The sequence below is a fragment of the Chelonoidis abingdonii genome, chromosome 1, assembly GCF_003597395.2.
Source record: "Chelonoidis abingdonii isolate Lonesome George chromosome 1, CheloAbing_2.0, whole genome shotgun sequence".
NCBI lineage: Eukaryota > Metazoa > Chordata > Testudines > Testudinidae > Chelonoidis > Chelonoidis abingdonii.
The window spans coordinates 64015508-64040598 of record NC_133769.1 but is presented as its reverse complement, the minus strand read 5'-3'; the positions used below and the strand labels follow the sequence as shown (position 1 = coordinate 64040598).

Here is a 25091-nt window from a genome sequence, read left to right as displayed (position 1 = left end):
TTTAAGTCTTGCATATTTGAAAAGTAATGCTCTCTTTTGGTATATGAGAAACAACGTATTTTTTAGGACAGCAGTAGAAGAATTCTGTTAAACTCTAGAACTCTCATATGCTACCAGATTAGATGCTGTGATACTTACAGAAAGCAAAATAGGCATTACTTGGCTCAGTTTCTAGACTGCACCAAATAATTGTTATAAAATGAAAAATTGAAAAATCAAAAATAACCCTCTCTAGTCTCTAGTATAACAGACACTGGATACAATCCACTTTGCCTGAAACAAAATACATAGAATCCTAGACAGCCTTGTGTCTGTCAGTGATAATGTGATTGATAAAAAAACAACAGTATACTAAAATAAGCCTGTTTAATAAACAAATACAAATGAATGTAAATAAGATTTTTGTTCCATTGAGCTTCAATAAAAATGCAAATATGAAGATTATTAGAAGCAGTTAATTCTGTGTAAATGTGGTAACATCTGAGAATTTTCTCAGTCGAAGCTTTATTAAGGAACACACCCAAATTTTGGGCAAGATCAGGGCCAGTACAAGGAAGTTTTGCACCCTAGGCGAAATGTCCACCTTGCGCCCCCTCCCCCAGCCCTGTGGCAGCTCCCCGGCCCTCCCCTCAACCCTTAGGCGCCTCCCCCATGCCAGCTTCCCCACCCCGCGGGAGCCATGCAGCACCTCCCCACCCCAGCTCACCACTGCTCCGCGTCCTCCCCAAGCACGCCACCCCTGCTCTAATTCTCCTCCCCTCCTAGGCTTGCAGCACCAATCAGCAGATAGTTTTTCCCCCTTCCCTCAAAAGGTTCTTATGAGCATTAATTAATGTAGGCAAGGTATTTGTAAGGTTCCCTGATCAAAATACTCCAGAAATGCACTTTTTGTCCTGATCAGTTAGTAAAATATTGGGGTTTGGTAGGCTGTTTCCATTAAGAGGAGGAACTGATGATGGATGGAGCCAGATATCTTTGATGCAATCCTGTTTGTTTACCAGAAAAAAAAAAAAAGCCCAAAGTTCTGTTTTCCTGAGCACAGGAGGAATCGCACAATAGAAGATAGTTTCTTAGTTCAGAGTCCCAAGTTTCTTAGTTCAGAGTCCCAAGCGTCTTTCAGCCAGCACTCTGCCCAAAAAGCGCTCTCTGGATTTTTCTCAGAGCCACACTTTCAGTGCTTGTTCAGGGTGTTTCCTTGAGGCTGCTCCTCCTCTGTGTCTGTTTCTGCAGTGTTTCTCACTGCTTCTCTCTTTCATACATGTCCCTCAACTAAAATTATACCCAGTGAAACACCTCTGCCCACACGTGCCTTGTATGCACCTGTGTTTTGGGCAATAGCATGAGCCTATGTTTTGGGTGGAGACTGCTACCTGTTTCAGCTACCTGGTTCCATAAAGGAGCTTAATCGTTTTTTACATTTTTCTAAATGAAAGCTTGAACTCTCAGAGACCATTGACTGGCTCAAGACTATTTAGCTGTCTCCAAATGTAGCCTTACTAGTCTTGCACATGCTCAATTGCTGTATATAATGAAAGATGCCTGTTCTACCCACCTGTTTCAATAAAATATAACCCAGCCCATAGTAATAATTAATACATATATTGTGGCAGCTGCACAACAGGGAAATGCTATTTTACACACAGTTCTTTCCCATGCAAACCCTGAGCTCCTTTTTGCATGGGATCTCTTAAGTTTTTCTCATCCCAAGTCAGGAAAGAGAGAGCCATGTGTGGTCTTTAGGAAGTGTAAGGTAGAATTGACTTAAAAAAATATGTGCTTATGCTCCTTCAGAGTTGATATCAGTAGGGAGCTTTGCAGCTAAATCAGAGAGCCAAGTGTAACATACAGTAAATAGTAAGTGTGACACTCCCTGGAGGACTTTGGATCCAGCAGTCAATAAGGATGAGGACAAATACAAATTGAGAATGGCACAGATATTTTGCTATTTGTAGTGTTAAGAGCTTGAATCACTCACTTTTTGGTGGTATTTGTAATTTTCAGAGAACTCGTTCTCTCTACCTCACCAGTTCCCAGAGCTCTGCTTTCCTCAGACAACCCCTTTTTAAATGTATCAAGGGACCCCAGCACATCTTTCTGCCCTTTGGCTTGGGTCCCAATGCCACAACTTTTAAATCTCATGATTGCTAGGATGTGCACTGTGACAGAGCCCTAGATGAAAGTTAGGTCACCAGAACTGCTAATTAACTTCCAGGGCTGCTGCCATTCCTGAAAAAAAGGAGTTATAGGTAGAGGAGCTGTTAGAAAATTCAGTGACCTTGCAAGGAAGAAGGGTGATGGGTTTCAGTCTGACACCTTAACCACCCCACTCGTGCAAACCCTGACTGTTAGGATCTGTTCCTGTTCCTAGAAATTCAGTGCATGGATTACTCCGATCCTTTCATGCAGTCTTTTCAATTGCATCTGATTATTAATATATATTCGTAACTGTTTCAGAATGCTGTAGGAGGGGACACAAGAGAGAAGATTGCAGAATCTTGTGGCATATAGCACAATTCTCAGGAAACTGTTGTATTACATTCTGTGTCAGAGGTGAGGTACTATGCACAGACAAAAAATGTGTAATAATGCCTTTCACTTCATTGACAGCCCTACCATAACATGCTGCAATACTGCTGTATCGATAACTCTGCTGTATAGTTATGCTGTTGATATGCTGTTCATTGTGTGAATTATACACACACAAATATGTTAAAAAAAATTATTCCAGTTACAAAGTCAGACACTCAAAAGTTAGGAAATGCCAATTTTAAGACTGCCTGTTCAACCATAATTCCCCCAAAGGTCCCCTTTAAGTGTGCATTCTGAGCTCTGAAAGAGAGAGGGGTCTTGTATGAAAAATAGCACATGATTACGAACTGAAGAGTGTATTATTATGATGAACACGCACCAGGTCCTGAATTATGGTTTCAAGGGCAACTGAAAATCTGGTATATCCTAACTTTTTGAGTGATTGGTTTTGCAACCTAAATAACATTCTTTTAACAAAGGCTTTTTGTGTGTAATTTCCTAGTTTTGTTTTTTGTTTTTAAAGAAAAAGGTAAAACCAAATCCTGTTATGTGCAGCTGTAACAAACAACCTGCTCTGAATCTCAAATCTCCAGGATGGTTGAATCCTGACCTTGCAGCACTGCAGTACAGGCTGCTACTACTTGAGTTTATAGGAATTGACAATTTTAGCTGGCAGCAGGAGAAGGCTGTTTACCAAGGAGGAGTGTGTTTCTGGGTCCAGCTACTGGGTCCATGTTATGGTCAGAAGGAAGCCCATTTGGGCTGGCTTTGTCTGTCCCTTTCCCCCAAAACTCTAGGAACTCCAACCCCACATATTTTCCCTGGAGCCTGCAGATTAGCTGTTGATACCTTATGGTGGATATATGGGGTAGCTGGGAGAGTCTGGGCCATCTTTCTCTTTCTTCCCCCACCCGCATTAGAGTTGGGAGAGCTTCCGCTCAATTCAGTCCCCCTGGAGAAGTGATAAATGGTCCACTAGGGCCATGTGTTCAGTCTAGATGGGGCAGCCTGACCTTGTTGTTGTCTGATACACTCTGCTCTAGCAGCTCCCTGGTGATACCAATGTAACGTGTGTTGCTACAGCTACTTTTGTCGCCACATGAGACCAGTTTTAGAATGTTCAGTCATTTTGCCTTACTGCCATTTGCTATTGAAAAACATACTCCTAATTGAAAGTGTGACCAAAAATTCATGGGAGTCATGTATGAAAACAGATGAGTTCAACAATGATTGCATTTGGCAAAAATGCATGTGTCTGTTGACAGGTCTAATCCTCATGAAGAAGAGAGCAGAACTGAATAGAAGTTCCTCTGCTGCCCGATTTACAAACAGAGACCTACCAAAATGTTGCTATGATGGACAAAGATCTTCAGAAGAGCAGAATTTAATCTTTAATCAGGAAAGATCATTTAGCAGAACTGTAGCCACACATGTAGCTTTATCATCACTAATGGAAAAGGTGTAAAAGTCTAAAAATTGCTTCCCTAATGTGGTGTGAAAGAGATTATGGATGGGAACAGAGCCGTCTGAATTTAAATCTATGAGAGCTCACTCAGTACCTTTATTTCAAACTTAAATCTTATTGTTTTTTCTGGTCTTATCTTAAAAAATTTTAATTAATTCCTGCAAGTCAAGAGTTTGTGTTTTCTATGGGTGGCCTCTTTAGGAAAACAACATTCCTGCCCATCTTGTTGTTTGTGTGTGTTTCCACTGCTTTCTGGGTGCTGTGTTTCCATGACGTCATTGCTAGCAAGGGGCAAAAAAAAATCCTTGGTGAGAATAGAAAGATTTTCAATTTGAAACAAGAGTGATAGAAAAGGGAATGAGTTATAAACAAACTGAGGGAGTGTTAATCACTGAATAACCACTCACGTTCAACCGCATTGCTCTAATTCAGCAAAGAAAGGTACCAAGCTATCTTAGTAATGAATGATCCCACAGACACAAGATAACTATCTCTTGGGGTCATTTTAAACATTACAGAATGGGAATTGGAGGCATATTTTAAAGAAATGAAAGGATAAGAGAAAGCATAGTTGCCCCGATCAATTAGCTCTAAGCAAAAATGATAGCTGGCTGACTGGCTTTTTCAGTGATATCTTATAACTGTCAAGGTATTATTCCCACTTTGAACTTTAGCGTCCAGAAAGTAGGGACCTGCATGTACCCTTCAAAGCTTAATTCCTAGCTTAGATCTGATAGTGCTGCTACCAACCAGAAATTCCAGTGTCTGGTACACTCCCTGTCTCCGCAAAATCTTCCCTGGGGGACCCAAGACCCAAACCCCTTGGGTCTTAAAACAAAGGGAAATAAACCATTCACCCTCCTTCCCCCTCCCAGGCTTTCCCTGAGAGATACACTGATCCAAACTCCTCGGATCCTAAAACAGAGAGGAATTAACCTTCCCCCCACTTCTCTCCCCTCCCCCCACTCCCTGGTGAGTTCAGACCCAATCCCCTTGAGTTTTACACAAGGAAAAAATCAATCAGGTTCTGAAAAAAAGAAAGCTTTTAATTAAAGAAAGAAAAAATAAAAATGATCTCTGTAAAATCAAGATGGAAAATGCTTACAGGGTCTTCAGCTTATATAGACTAGAGGGATTCCCTCCCCCCCAGCCTAAGATACAAGTTACAGCAAACAGAGGTAAAATATCCTTCCAGCAAAATACACATTTGCAAATAAAGAAAACAAACATAAAGACTACTAGGCCTTCTATCTAGTACTTACTATTTTGAACATGAGAGACTTTTTCAGAAAGATTGGAGAAAGATCTGGTTGCATGTCTGGCCCCTCTTAGCTCCAAGAGAGAACAAAGAACAAAAACAAACAGCACAACAGACTTCCCTTTGCCAAGATTTGAAAGTATGTTGTCCCCCGATTGGTCCTTTGATCAGGTGTCAGCCAGGTACACTGAGCTTGTTAACCCTTTTACAGGTAAAAGAGACATTAACCCTTAACTATCTGTTTATGACAATAACAAACAAGGTCTTAGCTGATTTTCTGTACTTATGGTTTTTAATGTTGTCTTTTGTTAAATTAGAATGATAAATTTGACTTGCTTAAACAGAGAATTTAAATGCTAGAATCATAGCTCAGGTTGGTAGAGTTCTGTCACTATATTACCACCATGTAGCTATTTGAATGTTGTTTGATTTTAAGATTTCCTGCTTAACGTGTCCTGCTCAAAACATAGGGATTCTTGAATGATTGTTAGTTTTGAGCATCCTGAGATGTGTGGGGTATTTCACAGTGTAGACACAGTACCTGCCCAGAAAAGCTCTCAGTTTAAAATCAGACATGATACTGCAGCTAAAGATAATAAAAGGCCAGGAAAGGGAGAGGCAGGACACTAGTACCATAATAAAGGCATGTGATTACTTGGTTCAGGCATACACGTGTCTTGATGGTTCTAAAATATATGTAATTTTAATATCTAAATGTATTAACTAGAATTGGTTGGGGAATTTTCAGCAAAAGATTTTTTCATCGGAAAATGCTTTTTCATTGAACTATTTCACGGGCATGTGTCAATTTTGATTTGAATTGAAATAGGGTATTTTGTTTTGACTTTCTTGCTTGTTTCAGTCTGACTTTCAGTTTGCTTTGGTTTGACTCTTATTTTTTAACTTTTAAAAAACTTTTCATTAATGTTGATCTTACATTAAACATCTGTGTATATTATAATATTTCAACATTATCAAAATGTCTCGGGTCCAAAGAAAATTTCAAAATGTTAGAATTTCCTATGGGACCAGCTCTAATATTAACTCATTTGTGAGTGAGATTACAGAAATGGGCATTTAGGGGATTTTGAAGAGGCAAGGAAGATGACGTGTTGAACAGGTTTGAAAGTGTTCCCATTATAAGGGGCAGCATGGGAGACAGAGGGGGAGTGGGAGAAGGAAATAGAGAGGGCATTGAGATTGGTTTTATTGGTGAAGCAATGAGGGATCATGAAATAAGACAAGGTTTTAGCTATTAGAGCTGTGAGAATAATGGGGCTTGTTTTTGTTCTCTGGGAAATCCAGATTAAAAAAAAATATATATCATTGTGTTGAACTGAAAACAGGATTTTTTCAAATGTCATTTAAAATCCTTCTGGAATGAATGACATGGAAGAAAACATTTCATTTTGATTTCAGCATTTTTTTATATTAAAAATAAAATTAAATGGAATTTTGAAATGAAAATTTATTTTGAATTGAAAAAAAATCATGACATTTTGATTTTTTTCATTTTTTAAAGTTGGTTTTCAACCTAAAAAATTCAGCAAAATTTAAACAAATTCACAAAATGTTTCAGTATCAAAGCTGCATTTTACACTGAAAGAATGTTTCAATCAAAAAAGTTTGCTCAACTGTGGTAGCTGTGTGAATGATGTGGTAAGGCAAGCATTAAAAGGTAATAGTTCTAGTTGGAGTCACCAAAACAATACCTGAAAGTACTCAAATTGTCAAGTAAAACTAGTGTGTGACATTATTTTTGTATAATTTCAAAGGAACCTAACATTGTGGTGTGTACATATCAGGTTATTAGTGAGGAGACCATCTGTCCTTTTTCTTCATGTAAGATATCCTACAGAAATATGCAGGTATTTTTTGTAATGAAGGTGAAATGACCTGAAAGTAACCAGTATCATCACAGATCTGTTCATAGTTTATCTGTTTATGGTTTATGTTTTAGGAACAAATCAGAATCTGACTTGTTGAGCTAACATACAAAAGGGAAACACATTAAGAATGTCAAGTATCAGAGGGGTAGCCATGTTAGTCCGGATCTGTAAAAAGTGACAGAGTCCTGTGGCACCTTATAGACAAGTGGTCTCCAAAGTGGGGTGCGCAAGAGGATCCTTTGGGGTGCGCGGCAGGAGAAGCGCCGCTGGAGCAGCACCGCTTTTTTTTTTTCCCCTTTGGCAATTCAGCTGGGAGTCTCAGTGGCTTTCCCCCCTCCACCCCCCCCCCCCTTCTTCAGCAGTTCAGCCGGGAATCCAAGCAGCACTTTTTTATTTATTTATTTTTTGCTTCGACAGTTCAGCTGGGAGCAGGGGGTGCATGCTCAAAAATTTTTTACTGATGGGGTGTGCGATCAAAAAGGTTTGGAGACCACTGTTATAGACTAACAGACGTATTGGAGCATAAGCTTTTGTGGGTGAATACCCACTTCATCAGACGCATGTGACTGACAAAGTGGGTATTCACCCACAAAAGCTTATGCTCCAATATGTCTGTTAGTCTATAAGGTGCCACAGGACTCTTTGTTGCATATTGAGAATGATGAAGACATTAACATCTCTTCTGAAAGCTTAACTCTGCCTCTGCTGTGGCTTTTCTGAAATCACAATAGACTTAGAGTTTCAAGTTGCAATGAGACATGTTGTTCAAAGCCCAGTGAGCCATTTTCCTTTTTCTCCAGTTCATCCTTCGAAGGTTTAGTGAGATATGAATAAAGAAAATTTAAACAACCATCTGCAAAAGGATCAAGTGTAAGATATAAGCAAATACTGCTGCAGTGATGATTAAGTGAATAGTACCCCCTACAACCTAAAATTCCTAAAGCCCAGAAATTGAGAGAGAGAGTTTAAAATGGCATAATAATACCAGAGAAAATTATATGAATTGGAGCCTAAGCACTTTCTAATGCTGAATGCTTAACTGTGAGAGCTTATTATAAAAGAGTCTGGAAAATCAATGGCCAAATTAAACATGTTGAGTACTGTAGATATGTAAATATTTCATAATGCTTTATGTTAGATACTTATAAGTACAATATAATAAGAGCTTGGATGTACTATGAGGTTAGAACCAGTAGCATTAATTTTATACTTTGATTTTTTTAACTTATAAGGGTACAGAATGAATATACTACCTGCCCCCACAAGCCTACCCATATATATAACTAGAGCTCTGTTGTCTGGATGTTCTGTAATGAAACAGCATTGCTATGTCAGATGAAACATTACTTTGCATGGCTTGCTGAACCTGATATGGAAAAGAGAGATTACTTACACAATTAAATTTGTGTTGTCTGAGTTGCAGCTGGCTGGAAGGACAGTACACTTTTTGTTTACTCCTCTCTTTTTGATTTTGGTTAGGTGTCATATCTGAACATTTATGAGGTTGAAAATTGCAATCGGTCGTGTCCACAAAGAACTGGTGTTAATTTGGAAGCACTGGAGAGGATTGTTGATAGTGGTCAAGAAAGAAGGCTGTTCATCAGTATCATATCAGTTGTAAAGGCAGTATCAGCACAACTCGAAATATCTTGTTTGGAAAAAAAAATACTTCCCCATAAATTTCTGTGTATCACCAGGAGGTTTTAGCTATGAGATTCCTGTTAAACTTGTAGAGAGGCAGGGGTATAAAGTGAATTTCTTTGGAAATTTTAAAGGACCATGTTTATCAGATTTTCAGTACAGTACTATAAAAGTAAATAGCACATTCAAGCAGTCTGAGATACTGTGGACACAGATCATTACTTGTATTTACTCATATCTCTTGTATACCCCAGTTACTGGGCAATTAATTGAACTATATACTAAGAGAGTTGTTTTAGAAGTTGCATGTTTTCACATATTATTTCTTCAATATTTGGAATTTCTGCATTTTCTGTGTTTTCCATACCAGCTTGTTCCCACTAGTGCTTACTCTCTTATGCTTTAATTCAGGAAAGCATTTAAGCACATGCTTAAATCAATCTCTGTTGTGGGCAACACATGCTTAACATTAAATATTTGCTGAAGACCCGTTGTCTCGATATGATTTAAGTACCTAGTTACAGTTAAGCACCTACTTAAATGCTGTCTTGAAAAGGGTTGTTGTCATGTATCCGGCTCTTAATAGCATGATAATTTTTTTCATTTTCTTTTTATGGAAGTGTCTCTAAAAGTTCTGTGTTGCTGTCACTTGTGCAGCTAGACTGATGGTAACCATGTTCACAGAGCTTATGCAGATCAGCCAGCAGGGTTTTAACCATTTCTGAATAAGATATTTCTGAATAGCAGCGCACTAAACACCCTACAGGTACTTGTTCTTTCTACTATAAAAGTATCCCTCTGGTAAAGGATCACTTTGCAAAAACAATACCTTGGCTTTGTATATTGAGATTTCCTCTGTGACTCCCGTGCTACGTTTCCTAGTTTTACCAAGCTAAGTGCCCATTTTCTTTCTTTTCTTACGCATCTAGATCAAACAAAGTAGCTTATGAGAATAGACCTGTATTTTTTCCAACTTCATTTCAAAATCAGAATGCACTTTGTGTCTGTTATAGGCTGTGATGTATGAAGCAGAAAGAAGATTGATTTTCACAAGGTACCTTGTACCTGAAGTAATGAGAGTGGCAAATTATTTGTTCACTGAGCAAACATGACAGGAATGGCATAGAGGGAATTTATTTATATATATATATATATATATATATATATATATATATAATATTCAAACACATAGGGGTCACACAGGTGTTACTTTTACAAAGTGACCTTAGCTACCAGAGGGACACTTTTAAATTTGCATTAGTTTACAGAAGAAAGGCTGAATAAAGCTGCACTGCTAATAAATAATGTAAGATTCAACATAATGCAGAACATAATTTAAACTGCTGCATTGTTTATGTACAAGGACTTCAGCCCCAGGGCCATTCCTACTGTGTGCAGTTCTGGTTTCCCATGGTTAAGAAGGATGAATTCAAACTGGAACAGGTTCAGAGAAGGGCTACTTGGATGATCCGAGAATGAAATCGCAATATAAAGAAGACCAAAAGCTTGGCTGTTAGCCTAAACCAAAAGAACGACGGAGATAGATGCCTCAGAAATATATCAGAAGAATAAATACAGCGAAGGAAAAGAATAATTTAAGCTCATACAAATGACACAACAAATGGATATAACGACACAGGAAGTTAGACTGACATAGATGAAAGACTTCTAACCATCAGAAAAGTGGAGTTCTGAACAGCCTCCAAGGAGTAGGGGGTAAAAACATCTCTGCTAGATTAAGCGATAATTAAAGGAGAAAGCCAATGGCAAAATTCGTCTTGACTACGAGCAGTAAATATGCCCAATGGCCGTAGGATGATTAGATGGGGTGGGATCTGAGTTAATACAGAGATATCTTTCCTAGTGTCTGGCTGGTGTTCTGCTTGGGGTTTAAGCGATGCCATATCCGCTGGGAAGGAATTTTCCTCCAGGGCAGATTGGCAGAAGCCCTGGAGGTTTTTCGCCTTCCTCTGCAGCGTGGGACACGGGTCACTTGTTGAAAGATTCTCTGCACCTTTAAGTCTTTAAACCTTGATTTGGGGACTTCAGTGGCTCAGACACAGGTTTGATACAGGAGTGTGTGGGTGAGATTCTGTGGCCTGCATTGTGCAGAAGGTCGGACTAGATGATCATAATGGACCCTTCTGACTTTAAAGTCTATGATTCTACTGGTCATCTAGGACTTTTTAGAAATAGCAAATAAAATAGTGAGTGTAAAAGAAAAAATAAGAGAATTCTGGTCTGTAATATGCTATCAGTGAAAGATTTTAATTCTTTAACACTAAATCAGCGTTTAATGGGGAAGCAGCCACATTTCTTATATTCTTTTGCTGCAGTAAGGATTTCATATGGTTGCACTTTACTTACAATAGGAAATGCAGGACAGTTGAATACTGGCCTACATGGCTAGAAGATGCTGTAATTCCCAGGTGATTGTCCTTTACTTGTGAGTTGTTAGAAGGGTTCTTGATCCTGAATTCACCAGTATGGGCTGAGCAAAAGGAAAACTTGTGAGCTTGTGAATGCTAGAAAGGAGCCAAAGACACCAATTACTCACCCAGGTATTAGGAGCATTTCCCGGGTACCCACACAGGTTTGCCACATCCATCTTCTGATGGGCCCCATCAGGTTATGAAGCAGTGGAGAGGGCCACTGATTCTATTTCTACACAAGTTTGTATGTTCTCATGACAGCTTCTTTGATGAGCTGCGGAGACCAGCCTCAGAGATTTCTAGAGTCAACAACCTGTTCTCGAGTTTCCCTGTGCAGTCTCAGCTCGATGAGAAAAAGACATGCAACAGCTAAGATACTTTGAGCACAATTACTTAAGATGTTCTAGGATTGGGCCATAATGTGATGTGTTAGTGTGCTACTGGTGTACATATTAGTGGAAATATTTATTCTAAACCAAGTGTGGAAAATTAATACCAGTATTCATTAGATAATGGTGTTAGTGAAGAACTGGTAACAGTGCAATCATCTCCCACCCTTCCACTGTCAAAGAGGGTTATGTTGTTGTTTCTTTTTTGTTTCAGTTGGGTATGTGCCTGGAGTCTAGGGACAGCCCATGCTTCCCTTCCCCTGCCTACTGATGCTCTGAAAAATAAACTCAAAAGGGCCATTCTTACTATTCATTTTCTGGGTGGACATGTTGAAACTGCATTGTTTCTAATAAAAAAATGTTGAAAATGTTCCTGTCAGCAGCTTTCAATTAGAAAAAATCAATACTTTGTTTCACATGGAATTTTGAAATTTCATTCCATTTCAGAATTAAATTGATCTTGAAATTTCAAGTTTTCCTGTAAACTTGATTTTCTTTTTGAATTTGTAGCTGATGTAACACAACATCACTGGAATCTGGCAGCAGATGATATCATGGTTTCTGAAAGGAGTCTCAGAAAAAGAATAAAGGAGGAGAGTGCCTAAGAGGAAAAACTGTTCTGGTTAATAGCTGCAGTTTGTTTATGTAGTTCTGCATCTTCCCTCATGAACTTTGCAAATAACTTTTTCAGACCTCACTTATTCTATTGACATAGCCTATTATGTTAGTATATAACAACAGTGTGACACACAGAAGTATTGGTAATGGACTGATTTTTACTTCTCAGACCCAATCACCTGACTTGGTCAGAGTTACAAAAAGGTTAACAGCCCTGTTTCAAGGCTGTGGTCAATATTTTCTGGCTCCACTGGGTATTTGATGTTGCACCTTAGGCTGTTTTGGAAAACAAATGCAAATAAAATGTATTAACCAAAAGTAAGCATCACAGACTAATACAGCCAGATGATGATGACAAAAAAACTGCACACAGACATACCTAGGTTGGGTTCAAGATGTCTAAGTTATTAACTAACCTCTCAAGATTGTCTGAATAGGTGATCACCTTTTCTCAGAACCATCCCTTTCACAATAGCCTGTTAGGCTGCTAAGAAGAACCCACTATCTCAAACCTGTGTTTGCTTCTCTGGTCTCTTATTCTTGGCAGTGTCCAGGTGGGTACATGTTATTTCTGTAAGCGCATGAATACTGCCAGTAGCATGCTGGCTGTCCTCAAAAAATAGAGTGCCAGTGTTCTTGTAGTAGATTATATCACTTGTGGAAAGAGGGTGGGTGCTGCTCTTGTCTCAGAATCCAAAGCACAGTTAGGTATCTGTGGGGGTACTTTATGGAGGTGGGTGGGTATAAAAGTAGTCCAACCGAAAGGTCAGTATACTTCCACAGCCCACAGAAGGTGAAGTCCAAGGCCTTTGGAAGGCAAGGAAGAAAAGAAAAACGGAAAATAATGTGCTCTTCTCCTTTCTGAGAGGACTTGATCAGCCAAGGCTCTCAGGCTGTTTCCCCAGTCAGCAGCTTCTGCTTCCAGGTTCAGATATGTCCATGACCCCGGCAGAGCTGCAGATCAAGCTGAGCAACAGAGCTACCAGGCCAAGAACCCTCCTGCTGCCTTGCAGTGCACCAGGCTCCAAAGACTCCCAGCTTGCTTCTGCTCCATATTGTCCTTGCCCTGCATTAGCCTTGCTCCAGCCTCGTCGTTAGCATGACAGGGGAGTTGCCACTTAGTTAATATGTCAAAGCTGAAAACTCTTATTTTTTTGTGTGTAAGACGGCCCTTTTTGGGGATTGGCAGGTCAATGGGGCTGCCAATTTCTAGGTCATCACAGTCCCACGTGCAAGGCTAGCAGCAGGAAAGGCATGTGTCTTTTTAACCTTCTTCTGTTATCTGCCATGAGGGGCTCCTGTTTACAGGCAGACTGGTTGTCCCCCTCCTCTTTGCCTCTCTCCCTTGCTATTTTCTCATGTCCTAGCTCTGTTTCTGCAGCCTGTCTCACTGCAGAGCAAGTGGAGAGGATCTGGCAACATCAGGGAGTGCAGGAAGAGGGGGGTAGCATTAGACCTCACTTGGCTTAATGGTGCAAATCCCCTTAGAGTGAGGCTTGGTGTGGATGGGAGGTAGACTTCAATTTAATGGAATTTTGATTGGCACCAGCATCACAACAGGTGCAGTTGAGGACTGGGAGTGAAAGAATTAATTTCTCTACTGTTCACATAGATGGTTATAAATCAACATTGTGAACCTATATCTCTGTTTACATTTTTAAATTCTTTTTTAGAATGACAAATAATGAATTTCTCTTCAGTTCTGGGCACTTCAGAAACCTCTAGCCGATGGCAAGTAAACAAGTAGCATTCCAAAAGAACAGGAACATCAGTGCAAAAGAAGAGCAAACTGATGTCAGAAATGCAGTGTGGTTCGTAGCCTTCTGTGATTGCCACTAAGATTATTAATCAGTTAGACATTCAGGTGCACGAGGTATTAGCTATTAACTGGATATTGCACTGCCCTAGCTCTGTGTTACTCCCCTACACAACCCCAGAGGAACACACCTTATATAGTAAATGTGTTACTTCTGTTAAAGAACATTTAATTCTTTGGCTGTTCTGAATTCAGCCATTAAAGGGCTTTGATACATGTTAACTTAATTAGATTAAATCTCCTCACTGGTCTGTTAATTTGAATCACATGTTTTCTACAGGTGACTCAGTTTGAAATCTTACCTATGTGTAATAAGATCATATCTGTCTCTCCAAAGGAGATTTAAATCTGGGGGTCTGCCATCTGCAACACTAATGTGCAGGGTCCTGGTATGGAGAGACATGTGCAGAAGTATGGAGAAACCGAAGAAATTGGGATTGCTCTTATGAGGAAATAGATATGGAACTTAACAGTCTAATGCTTAATTCTGACTGACAGCATAGACTGCCTTTTCATGGCACTTGTGGTTGTCAGGGTAGTGCTGTGCATGAACAGAGCGAGAGAGAAAGAGGTTAGAGTCTTTTTAATATTGGCTTCTTATGAATGCAATAGGGGAGAACTGTAGAAATTGCACAACAGTACTGAAGCAGTACAGATTTTTCTGCTCTGAAGAAAAAGGCAGCCTCGCGCCAGGCATTGTGAAATAGTAATAATTTTGTTAAAATGGTCAAGTTTTACAGCTTTTTCAATGTAAATGGTATGGAATAGGCATCATTGTCCTCTTGACCTATTAGCAGAAATATGGCCATCCTGCAGAAATGTTTCTTACCCAGCTCTTTAGGGGTCTTCCATGGAGAGCAAAAAGCGAGAGCAGGTTTCATTATAATATATCTCATCACCCTCTGCAGAACTTTAATTCTCTAGCCCTAGAGCCAAAGCTACTATGCTTGTTCTTTGGCAGCTGGCGACCTACTTTGCGTGGAGTTGCACTGATATAATCAATGCTCAACCTTGCATTTCATCATCATGTCTCAGTGCCATGAAGTACTGCTGTAAAGTCACAATGAACACATCACAATGCAACATCAGTATCTCATGTTTCAATTACTTTGTGACTTCCTGCAACTTTCTTTGACACAGCATCTCCTGTCTATTCTTGTCCATTGGCATACACAAGGAATGATATTGATGAATCCCATGTGTTTGGCTAAGCCCTTCAGCTACTGCCTCGTGTATATCAAGCACCATGGGGACTTCTCATGTGGTGGGGGTGCTGCATTTGCTGGTACTCTGATCAAATCCATCATCATGACTTGTATGCAGGGCTTCAAAGAGTTGCAGGTGGCCTTAAAGCCATACATGAAATATCATTGCAGTAGAGTCAGAGGGCCAAATCAACCTTGGCAAGATCTGCTGCAACCCAGCAAGAATTCACACTGGGAGAATTGGCTGGGTTTCTATTGATGCCTTCCCTTGGGAGGCTTCTCTGTTGGAGGGGCTCCAATGATGTCCATCTTGTACAGGGCTCAAATATTCTCTGAGTCCTATAGATGGTCCTTCTGTATCAGAAAGGGGAAATGTTGGCAAGGAAGGGAGGGGAAGATTACATTGATGCAGTCCATGCTGAGCCTTTTCTATGGCTCAAAAGGATTTCAGACTTCAGTGTTGTCAATCAAGCACCTTTTACAAGCATCAAATTCAGTTTACAATGGTAAAAAGAAAAAAATGTTTCATTTAAACACTTATTTTTATCTTTATTTTCAGGATGAATAAGAGATACTTACAGAAAGCAACAAAAGGAAAACTGCTAATAATAATATTTGTTGTAACACTGTGGGGGAAATTAGCATCTGGGGCAAACCACCACAAAGGTAAGAAATTCTGCTCTATTTGAGTTTATTGTAGAACATGTAACCTCCATCAAAAGACTCAGAATTGTCCAGCTTATTGGCCCCATATCACTTTTTCTATGCTGATTAGCTTCTCAAGGTAGCTAGTCCACAGATCAGTGTTGAGAGAAGTTTTCAATGAGCAGGGATATTTTAATTTCTTGAGGATTACTCCCATGTGAATTTAAGTATTCTGATTCAATTGTTGTGAATATCTGACTTTAGCAACTATTCTGTCATTTTGTTATCTAAGATGGTAAAGTTGAAAAATTGTCTAAGCACAGAAAGAAGCTTCCTTCATAAAAATAGATACATCAGACAGACTGTGTAAGAGCTGTAGATGAGTTCTTGAAATTAACCTCATAAAAAACAATCTTCAGTCCCATGTATTCTGCTATTGCATGCAAACTATCTGATAAGAGCAACTTCCTGGAGAGTGTGCACTGAACATTGTCTATTTCCTCAATAAAAAAAAAATGAATGCAGGGGGAGACTCCTGTTTTCCAGTTTCCCACTCTCCCTGTGCATGCTAGCACTTGGACACTGGCGGTGTCAGCATTTCTAGTAACTTTGGCTATATCAGCCTCCTTTCTTCCTGGCAGTTCTAGCCTCTAATCTATATATAGATAAGGCTTGACAGTTCCTGGCAGCTTATAAATATCTGTTCTTTTTTATTCCTTTTTTATGGCTGGGGCCCCAATCCAAGGAATAACTTCCCTTGACTTATGAATTAATGTGAGACAACCTCCTGTTCTTTCCATAATCAAATACAACTTCAGAAGCCAACTGCAGGCTTTGCAGTACAATATGATATTGAAGTTCACATCTCCCCCTGCAGTGTCTGCACATTGGCAATTTGTCTTCTGATTCCAGTTCAGAATAAATTAGGAAGGCATGAATAAACTAGATGTGGGAGATGAGTGTCACAGAGTTATGGAGTTAAGTAGTAGGGAGTGACATAATAAAGAAAATCATTACATCTCTATATTAAAGTTTATTTTATAATGATTTTTGTGTGAAGAGGATTCTATGAGAAAGTATTACCTAAATCTAGCAGTCAGATTTTTTTTTTTTTTTTGCTTTGTGGATATAGTTTACTTCATAATTGATTGAATATTTTAGGATGCAAAATATTTTAGGATTTTCCACCCAATCTCTTTAGTTTTAAATTTAGTTGTGGCCAAAAGAGATTCTGATGTGGTTCAGCAAACTATTGAAGCTGGGGTCATGCCTTGTTGGAGCCATGTTCAAAACTTCATATGGTTGTGTTAGCTCCTGATTCAGCCAAAATCCAGTTTAAACTGTGCTGAAATGTGGTTGTTACTGTTGCTGAAAGAGCCTTGTATTAAGTGTCTGTCTTACTTATAAATCAGTTTTATGTTTTATAAAAAAAACTTTTTCAAAGACCACTTTGGGAATTACTGCTGTGTAATTGAGAGGAAATGCTGGCCCACTAAGTTCAACTTTCCAGATGTATGCCTACAAATGAGATCGTAACAGGGGCTATTTCTTTTCCGGGCCACACCTGGTATTCTGAATCCCAGACTTAGAGCAGAGAGAACTGGAAAAAAATGGACTTTGATGTTTTTAGTTTACAAAGTTGGGGGTAGGGGAAAGCCAGGTTATTCTGTGTTCATGTAGCCTAACAAAAGCTTTCTTTTTTTACAACTGTAACTTTACAGGCCTTTAGCAAATAATGTGAAGGAGAGGTTGTGAGCTTGTGGGGAAAAATAAAAAGAAGAAACATGGCTGAGGTATTTCATCTAGCAAACTGTCTACTTTGCATGAAGATTTTTTGGTTGTGGATTTAGTACACCGGCAGAGAAGCTACATTGCTTATATATGGGGAGATTTCAAAGGTACAAATAAGAATCAGATGCTCAAGTCCCATTGACTTTCAGTAGAAATTGTTTTCCTAACTTCTCTTTGGGCCTTTGAAAATTGCCCCCCATTGTCTATACTTGGGAGGAGCTTAAGGAGTAAGACTTCTTAGTTCTTATGTTCTGATGATACCATTCAGTTTAGAATACAGTTTCCAAATACGGATTAATACAATGGTTACTTCAGTCATGATTGCCTATTATATCATTAATCTTCATTTAAAAAAGTTCCTAATAACATATTGACATGCCAGACCTTAATTACTTTGAAAGAGCCTCTGCAGTCTATTAGATCAATACAATACATTTTCAAAAAAACATTTCTATTGCCTTAGTCATATTAAGGTCCAGTACTTAAACCCATTCCCATTCCCCACCCCCCCGAAAGCTACTGTAAAACAAAGAAAACATTAATTCACACAAGATGGTTTAAAAAATATTTTGTGGTAAATGCCGAGTACAGTGGAGTTGTGAACAGCTGATTCTGAGAACTCAACAGTTAGCCTTCTTGCACCAAAGAATTTAAGGGGTATGGCAGACATGTGAAACTCTAATTCAGTACCAAGACAAGGGAACAGGGCAGGGTATCCATGGCCAATTTCTTAGGCCCAACTGGCAGCCATGTTTCTTGAGCCTGCAGCAGCCAAGGTTAGAACCCAGCATTTCAGATTCCTAACGTTCAGTGCAAGATCAATGATGTTCTATGACCTGCACTCTGTCAAGATGTCCAACTTGACCTGCATTACTGAAATCTGTCTTGAAGACACTGCTGTACCAGTGTTGCCTCAGCTAGTTATTACAGGGTACTTAGCACACTATCCCCTGAGTGAATAAGTTAGAACATGGAGTTATTATGCCCTATGCATCAGACCTCAAGTACAAGACAGGCTCAATTGCAAAAACAAAAGCCACCCGAAACACCCCACCCTGCTTGTGTGCATCCATCAGTTGGGTGAATCTAGAGATGACCCCAATATTGACACTCTTCTTATCTACAGACCACCTAACAGGAGTGGGTAGAGTAGTACTTCTGTTATGATCTTTCCTTTCAGAGGGCTGTGGTGCATAGTTTCATCTGGATAGGTCTTGCCTCTGGAAATCGTTACACTTAGTCCTATCCATCATGTTATTCAACATATTTGTAAGCCCTGTGACAAAGCTCTGAGCCTGTATTGGTGGGTCCCGTGCTTCCTGGCGGATACAGTGGCCTCAGAAGCTCGCTAAGGCCCTCAGTATGACCTCCCTTTCCCAGTATGGTGGCAAAGGTTACAGCTTATTGAGCTATTTTCATCACAGGCCGGTACAGGAGATGGAAAGGTGGAATACCCACAGTCTCTGTTGCTCCTTAGAGCTCCATATGCACGGTTTGGTCTCCTGCCTGGACCTAAGTCTGTTTCCCCTTTCAAAGGGATCTCTGTAGATCGTCCAGGGAGGGGGGAACCCAGGCCCACCCTCTACTCTGGGTTCCAGCCCAGGGACCCTAATGATAGCAGCTGTTAGCGGCTTCCCTCCTCCACTGCCCCTGCTTTGATTCCCTGGGCCACTTCTCTGTGGTCCCCTTTTTCCAAGCTTCATCCTTATCTCCGGGCTCAGTAATGCTTCCTCTCCTCCAGCTCCTTTCACCTGGGCTCCTCCAGAGAGAACTGGAAAGGAGAGCTTTCAAAGCAGTATAAGTGGGACCTTAATTGGTTCCAGCTGTCTCCATTAGCCTACCAGCCTTAACTGACCCTTTCTCAGTTACTTGAGGTCAGGTGCTGGCATTAGCCTAACACTCTTAACTGGTTAAACTGGCGTCAGGTGGCTTGATTGGCCTGGAGTAGTCCTTGTTTGACTATCCAGGGAACAGGGACCTGCTCATTCTGAGGCTGATATCCCTGCGTTCCACTACCCTCTTATATCCTTCAGGCCTGAGTCCATCACAGCCCCTGTGGGTGATCACGAGCTTTTGTGCCTGCAGTAGAAAACAATACCGAGCTCTGAATGCCTAATAATCTGACTGTATTCAGAACTAAATGTGAAGCTCGCTTTTTGACTTAGCTTTCTCTCACTAAGCTTGTGCTCTCCCCCTCACACATTCTACCCATTGGGAAGAAAGCTCCTGTGTGCTGGAACCAGGAATATTATTTCCTTTTAAATACTAGGGAGACATTCATACTATGGGGATGAGTGCCTTATCAGAACCTAGATCCACAGGGGGCTGTGAATCAGTACACAGAATTAGATACCCTTTGTGCTTCAAGAGCTACACATGAGAAGGCAAGTAAATAATGGAGTATCAGTCTTAAAAGGACACTGGCAAGGTTACTAGCCTAAAAACTGATATACCTGGAGAGTAGCTCTAACAGGAAGATTTTTATCTAGAGAAATCCGTAAAGATATTTTATTCTTAATCTGGTACTGATCCTCCTTCCCCTCAGCCCCTGCAGAACAAACAAATATGCAAATATATAGAGCTCACCGATAGAAATGGCAGGCAGACATCAGTTCAGCATCAGTGGCTGCCTGCTATCTCTATCAGAAGAAACCTGCACTGATGTGCTGAACATCAAATCACATCTCATTTTTAAGGTTTCAAGCAAAAGGAATGATCATCTTGGAAAAGTATATTGACATGCCCTTGTAGATACTCCTTTTTTAGATAAGACCACTGCTGAAGTACAACCATTTCTAAGCCTAAGATCTAGGCAGAGTCCCCAAAACTAGAATTTCTTGGGGTTTTTGTTTATTTGTGCCATATCCTTAACATCACTCAAGTTTTTGTGTGTGTTGATAAAATATAAATGCACCAAAGTAATTTCACTAAAGAAATAAAGTGTACTTTTGAGATCTGAGTGTAATCTAATGAACCTCCAAGTACAAAAACCAAACTTTCTATTGCATTTTAAATTCTTGGACAAAATGAACAGTTATCCAAAAGCATCACTAATAATAAATGTCTCCACTTGTCAGAAGAAATTTGTTACTGAATCAAAAATTACTCAAGATAGATAATGAAGTAATTGAGTCTCTTTGGACTTACTAGATGAATCTGAAGTGTTCAATGACAGACTATTTTATTTGAAAAAAATAAATGAAATTACTCAGCTCACGCCTATATATTGGACAAAATACAAACATGTTTTTAATTGATATTTTTTTAAAATATAATCGTGCTCCTGATTAACTTGCCCTGTTGTACTAAGATTTAAAGGGAACTTAAATCAGTGTGACAGGTTTCAGAGTGGTAGCTGTGTTAGTCTGTATGAGCAAAAACAATGAGGAGTCCTTGTGGCACCTTAGAGATTAACAAAGTTATTTGGGCATAAGCTTTCATGGGCTAAAACCAACTTCATCGGATACGTGCAGTGGAAAATACAGTAGGAAAATATATATACACAGAGAACATGAAAAATGGGTGTTGCCATACCAACTTTAACAAGACTAATCAATTAAGGTGGGGTATTATCAGCAGGAGGAAAAAAGACTTTTGTAGTGATAATCAGGGTGGCCCATTTCCAACAGTTGACAAGAAGGTGTGAGTAACAGTAGGGGGAAAATAGCATGTGGAAATAGTTTTACTTTGTGTAATGACCCATCCACTTCCAGTCTTATTCAAGCCTAATTTAATGGTGTCCAGTTTGCAAATTAAGTCCAATTCTGCAGTTTCTTGTTGGAGTCTGTTTTTGAAGTTTTTTTGTTAGAGTATTGCGACTTGTAGGTCTGTAATCAAGTGACCAGAGAGGTTGAAGTGTTCTCTGACTGGTTTTTTAATGTTATAATTCTTGATGTCTGATTTGTGTCCATTTATTCTTTTGTGTGGAGACTGTTCAGTTTGGCCAGTGTACATGGCAGAGGGGCATTGCTGGCACATGATGGCATATATCACATTGGTAGTTGTGCAGGTGAATGAGCCTCTGATGATGCGGCTGATGTGGTTAGGTCCTAAGATGGTGTCCCTTGAATAGATATGTGGACAGAGCTGGCAATGGGCTTTGTTGCAAGAATAGGTTCCTGGGCTAGTGTTTTTGTTGTGTGGTGTGTGGTTGCTGGTGAGTATTTGCTTTAGGTTGGGGGGGGCTGTCTGTAAGCAAGGACTGGACTGTCTCTCAAGATCTGTGAAAGTGAGGGATCACCACCTTCAGCTCTCCAGAGCATCATCAAGGATCTACAACCTATCCTGAAGTGCTACAGAGTTATTTCCTGAAACAACCATGCTTGTGAGACTAAGCCTCAGAAGGTCTCAGAGACGGCTAGTGTTGGTGTATGTCCCTTGTCGACATTATCTGGCTAGCATGATTTGCATAGGTAATTTTGTCCTCTCTGGACTGGTGGACAGACCCGCAGAATGTTATCCCTTTGTTTTTCTGTAACCAATGTTCACGAGGAACACGGATGCCTTGCCCCTGGGTTGCAGGGCACACATCAGAACCCTGCAAACTCAATGGTTGTGGCCCTTGCAGGATCTGAGGACTCATCCAAACATCAGGGAGCTCCATGCTCTCCATCTAGACTGTCAGCCTTCTGTTCACATACTGTGGGAAAATAGTCCTTCAGACCTCTTAGGTCCAGGGTTTTCCTGCTACTACTCTGTGAGGCCACAGGGAAACTCAGTCTCTGCCTCTAGCCCAGGGACCCTTGTAGCAAGTGGTTACAGGTCTCTGTGATCTTCTCTGGGCTACTTCCTACATTGACCCACCTTCTCCTCGGGGGACTCATTCTCAGCAGGGGTCTTCCCTGGGCTCAAGCCCCTCACCTGAGTCCTTAAGAGAACAAAGGAAAAGAAACTAAAGTAACAGAAATAAAGAGCAGCACCAGCTTCTCTATCTTACTGCTCTGTTCTCACAGGCAGCCAAAGGTGTATGTTGGGGTCTCTCCTGTGGTCCTCTGTGGGAACTGAGGGTGAAAGGTCCATTCCCCTCCCCACACAGAGGCCTTCTGAACCGAGCTTCACCCTTGTTAATGCTCCTTCTCCGAGATTGTCATGCCTCAGAGGTGCAGCAAGGAGGGGCTGTCTGGGCCTAAAGCTGCTCATTAGCTCCTTCTCGCCTGGTGCGGGGTTTGTATTCCCCATCACAAATGGATTATAAATTGCTATTTGCCCTGAAACAACTTATGAGTAATGTACAGAGTATTTTGTTTGCTTTTTTGGACAGTTGGGCTAAAAGGCTGCAGATTCGGTTGGAGACATGATATAATTTAATCAGACGTAGTTTGGGGACTGTATTAATTTATTTTGAGCACTCCAACTTTTTAATGATAAATGTCTTTACAATTAAAGAATTTTAAAACAGATACAAGAGGCCAATATGGACTAGATTGTGCCTAGTCCTGTAGGAAGAACTGGAGACACCTTTACCCCTATCTTGTGGAGAGGCTAGATACAATCTTCCAGCATTCCACAGGAGAACTTTAGTGCCTACAGTGGCACTAAAACCCCACTGGATCAGGGAAGGGCAGGCCCATGATTCAACCAGACCCTGCAGCCCTTCCCTAGGAAGCAGAAATGAGTTGTCATGGGGAGAGTCAATACTCTACCTTGTTAAAAGTGTAACAACGGCTATAGCTGCGTGCACTGCCCCATGCCGTCCTTTCATTGTGCCTATCAAATTCACTATATACTCTGGCTACTTTGAGCTGCTCCAGTGATTCGAAGCTGCTGTTTATATGGCTTAAGTGGTGGGTTATGGCAGGTTTATCGATGTTTTATATCACCAGAGCAATATAAAGCAGTTGAAGTGTGCAAGTGAATCTGGCACAGTGCCTCTAGCAGCTGCCACTGATGTGGGCTGTGTCTTAGGGCTGGTCTACACTGTGTGTGTGTGTGTGGGGGGGGGGTTTCGAACTAAAATATGCAACTTCAGCTATGCTATTTGCATAGCTGAAGTTGAAGTATCTTAGTTCGACTTACTTGGCTGTCCTCACGGTGGTGAGTCAACTGCCACGGCGCCCCCGACAACTGCACTTACTCCTCCTGCCGAGGTGGAATACGGGCGTTGATTAGCGGATTGATTTTATTGCTTCCAGACAAGATGTGATAAATCGATCCCCGATACATCGAACACTACCCGCCAATGCGGCGGGTAGTATAGACATATCTATACTTAGTTTAGCCCTTCGTTGTTGCAGCAGCCTTTTCCCTGTGCAAGATTTCTACTTTTAGGTCAGGTCTACACTACAGACCTATATCAGTATAACTATGTCACTCGGGTGTGTGCCGGCGGGTGCTCGACCCCCAGCTCTGTCCCAGGCCCTGCCCCCACTCCTCCTCTTCCCATCTCTGCTCTGCCCCCATCCCACCTCTTCCTGCCCAGTTCCAACCCCTCCCCGAGTTCACCGCATCCTCGCTTCTCCTCATTCCCTCCCAGCCTCCTGCATGCTGTTCAAGGCAGGTAGAAGGGAGGGAAAGGGAGGGGGAGGTGATGATCTGCGGCGCCTGCTGGCGAGCGGGGGGGGGTGCTAGGAAGGATGAAGGGGGAGGTAAAGATGGGCTGCCAGTGGGTTCTCAGCACCCACCATTTTTTCCCTGTGGGTGCTCCAGCCCCAGATCACCCACAGAGTTGGCACCTATGCCCCTGAGCTACACACTTATACTGACCAACCACTCCCCTCCATGTTGACAGTGCTATGTCAATGGGAGAGCATCTTCCAGCAACATAGCTACTGCCTCTCAGGAAGATGGATTTACTATGCCAACAGGAGAAACTGTCCCATCAGTGTAGGAGTGCAGCATTTTAAGTGTAGACCTGCCCTTAAGAACATTTCGGCTATGAGTCATCCAGTCCTGTGTGTTAAGTTTACTACTGTAGGCACATTTCTGCTTCAACACAGACTTAAGTATTGAACACACATAACTGAATTGCACTGTCACTAAGGGTATGTCTACACTGCAATAAAAGACTTGCGGTACTTAGTCTCACACCCTAGGTCAATTGACTCCAGCTCGGGCTGTGGGTCCCAAAAGAGCAGTGTAGACATTTGGACTGGGACTGGACTCTTGGCTCTGAACATCTGTGACGGGGGAAGGATCTTAGAGCCTGGGCTCCAGCTTGAGCCTGAATGTCTACACTGATATTTTTATCCCTGCAGTCCTTGTTCCCTGAGCTTGAGTCAGTTGAACCAGGCTCTGAGACTCAGAGCTGTGGGTCTTTTATTGCAGTGTAGATGTTGTAATAAGCCTCTGTCCCAAATCTGGACCTTAGCGTCCAAAATCTGGGTGCTTAGCATGAACCTCCAAGCTTAATTACCAGCTTGGATCTTATCTCGCTGCCACCAATCAGGATTCTGAGTACCTGATAAACTCTCTGGT

At 40.9% G+C, this 25091-nt stretch overlaps 1 protein-coding gene across 2 annotated transcripts in view; it reads left to right on the top strand.

Moving 5' to 3' along the window:
* The window catches only part of TAFA2 (TAFA chemokine like family member 2), a 326794-nt gene that overhangs the window by 223544 nt on the left and 78159 nt on the right, over positions 1-25091 (top strand). For both annotated transcript variants that reach the window (XR_012655887.1, XM_075066030.1), the window contains exon 2: positions 15802-15908. Coding sequence is in view for 1 of the 2 variants with exons in the window: in XM_075066030.1 (XP_074922131.1) it covers positions 15803-15908 (106 nt within the window). In the remaining variant the exon portion in view is untranslated. The remainder of the gene's footprint in view (positions 1-15801; positions 15909-25091) is intronic.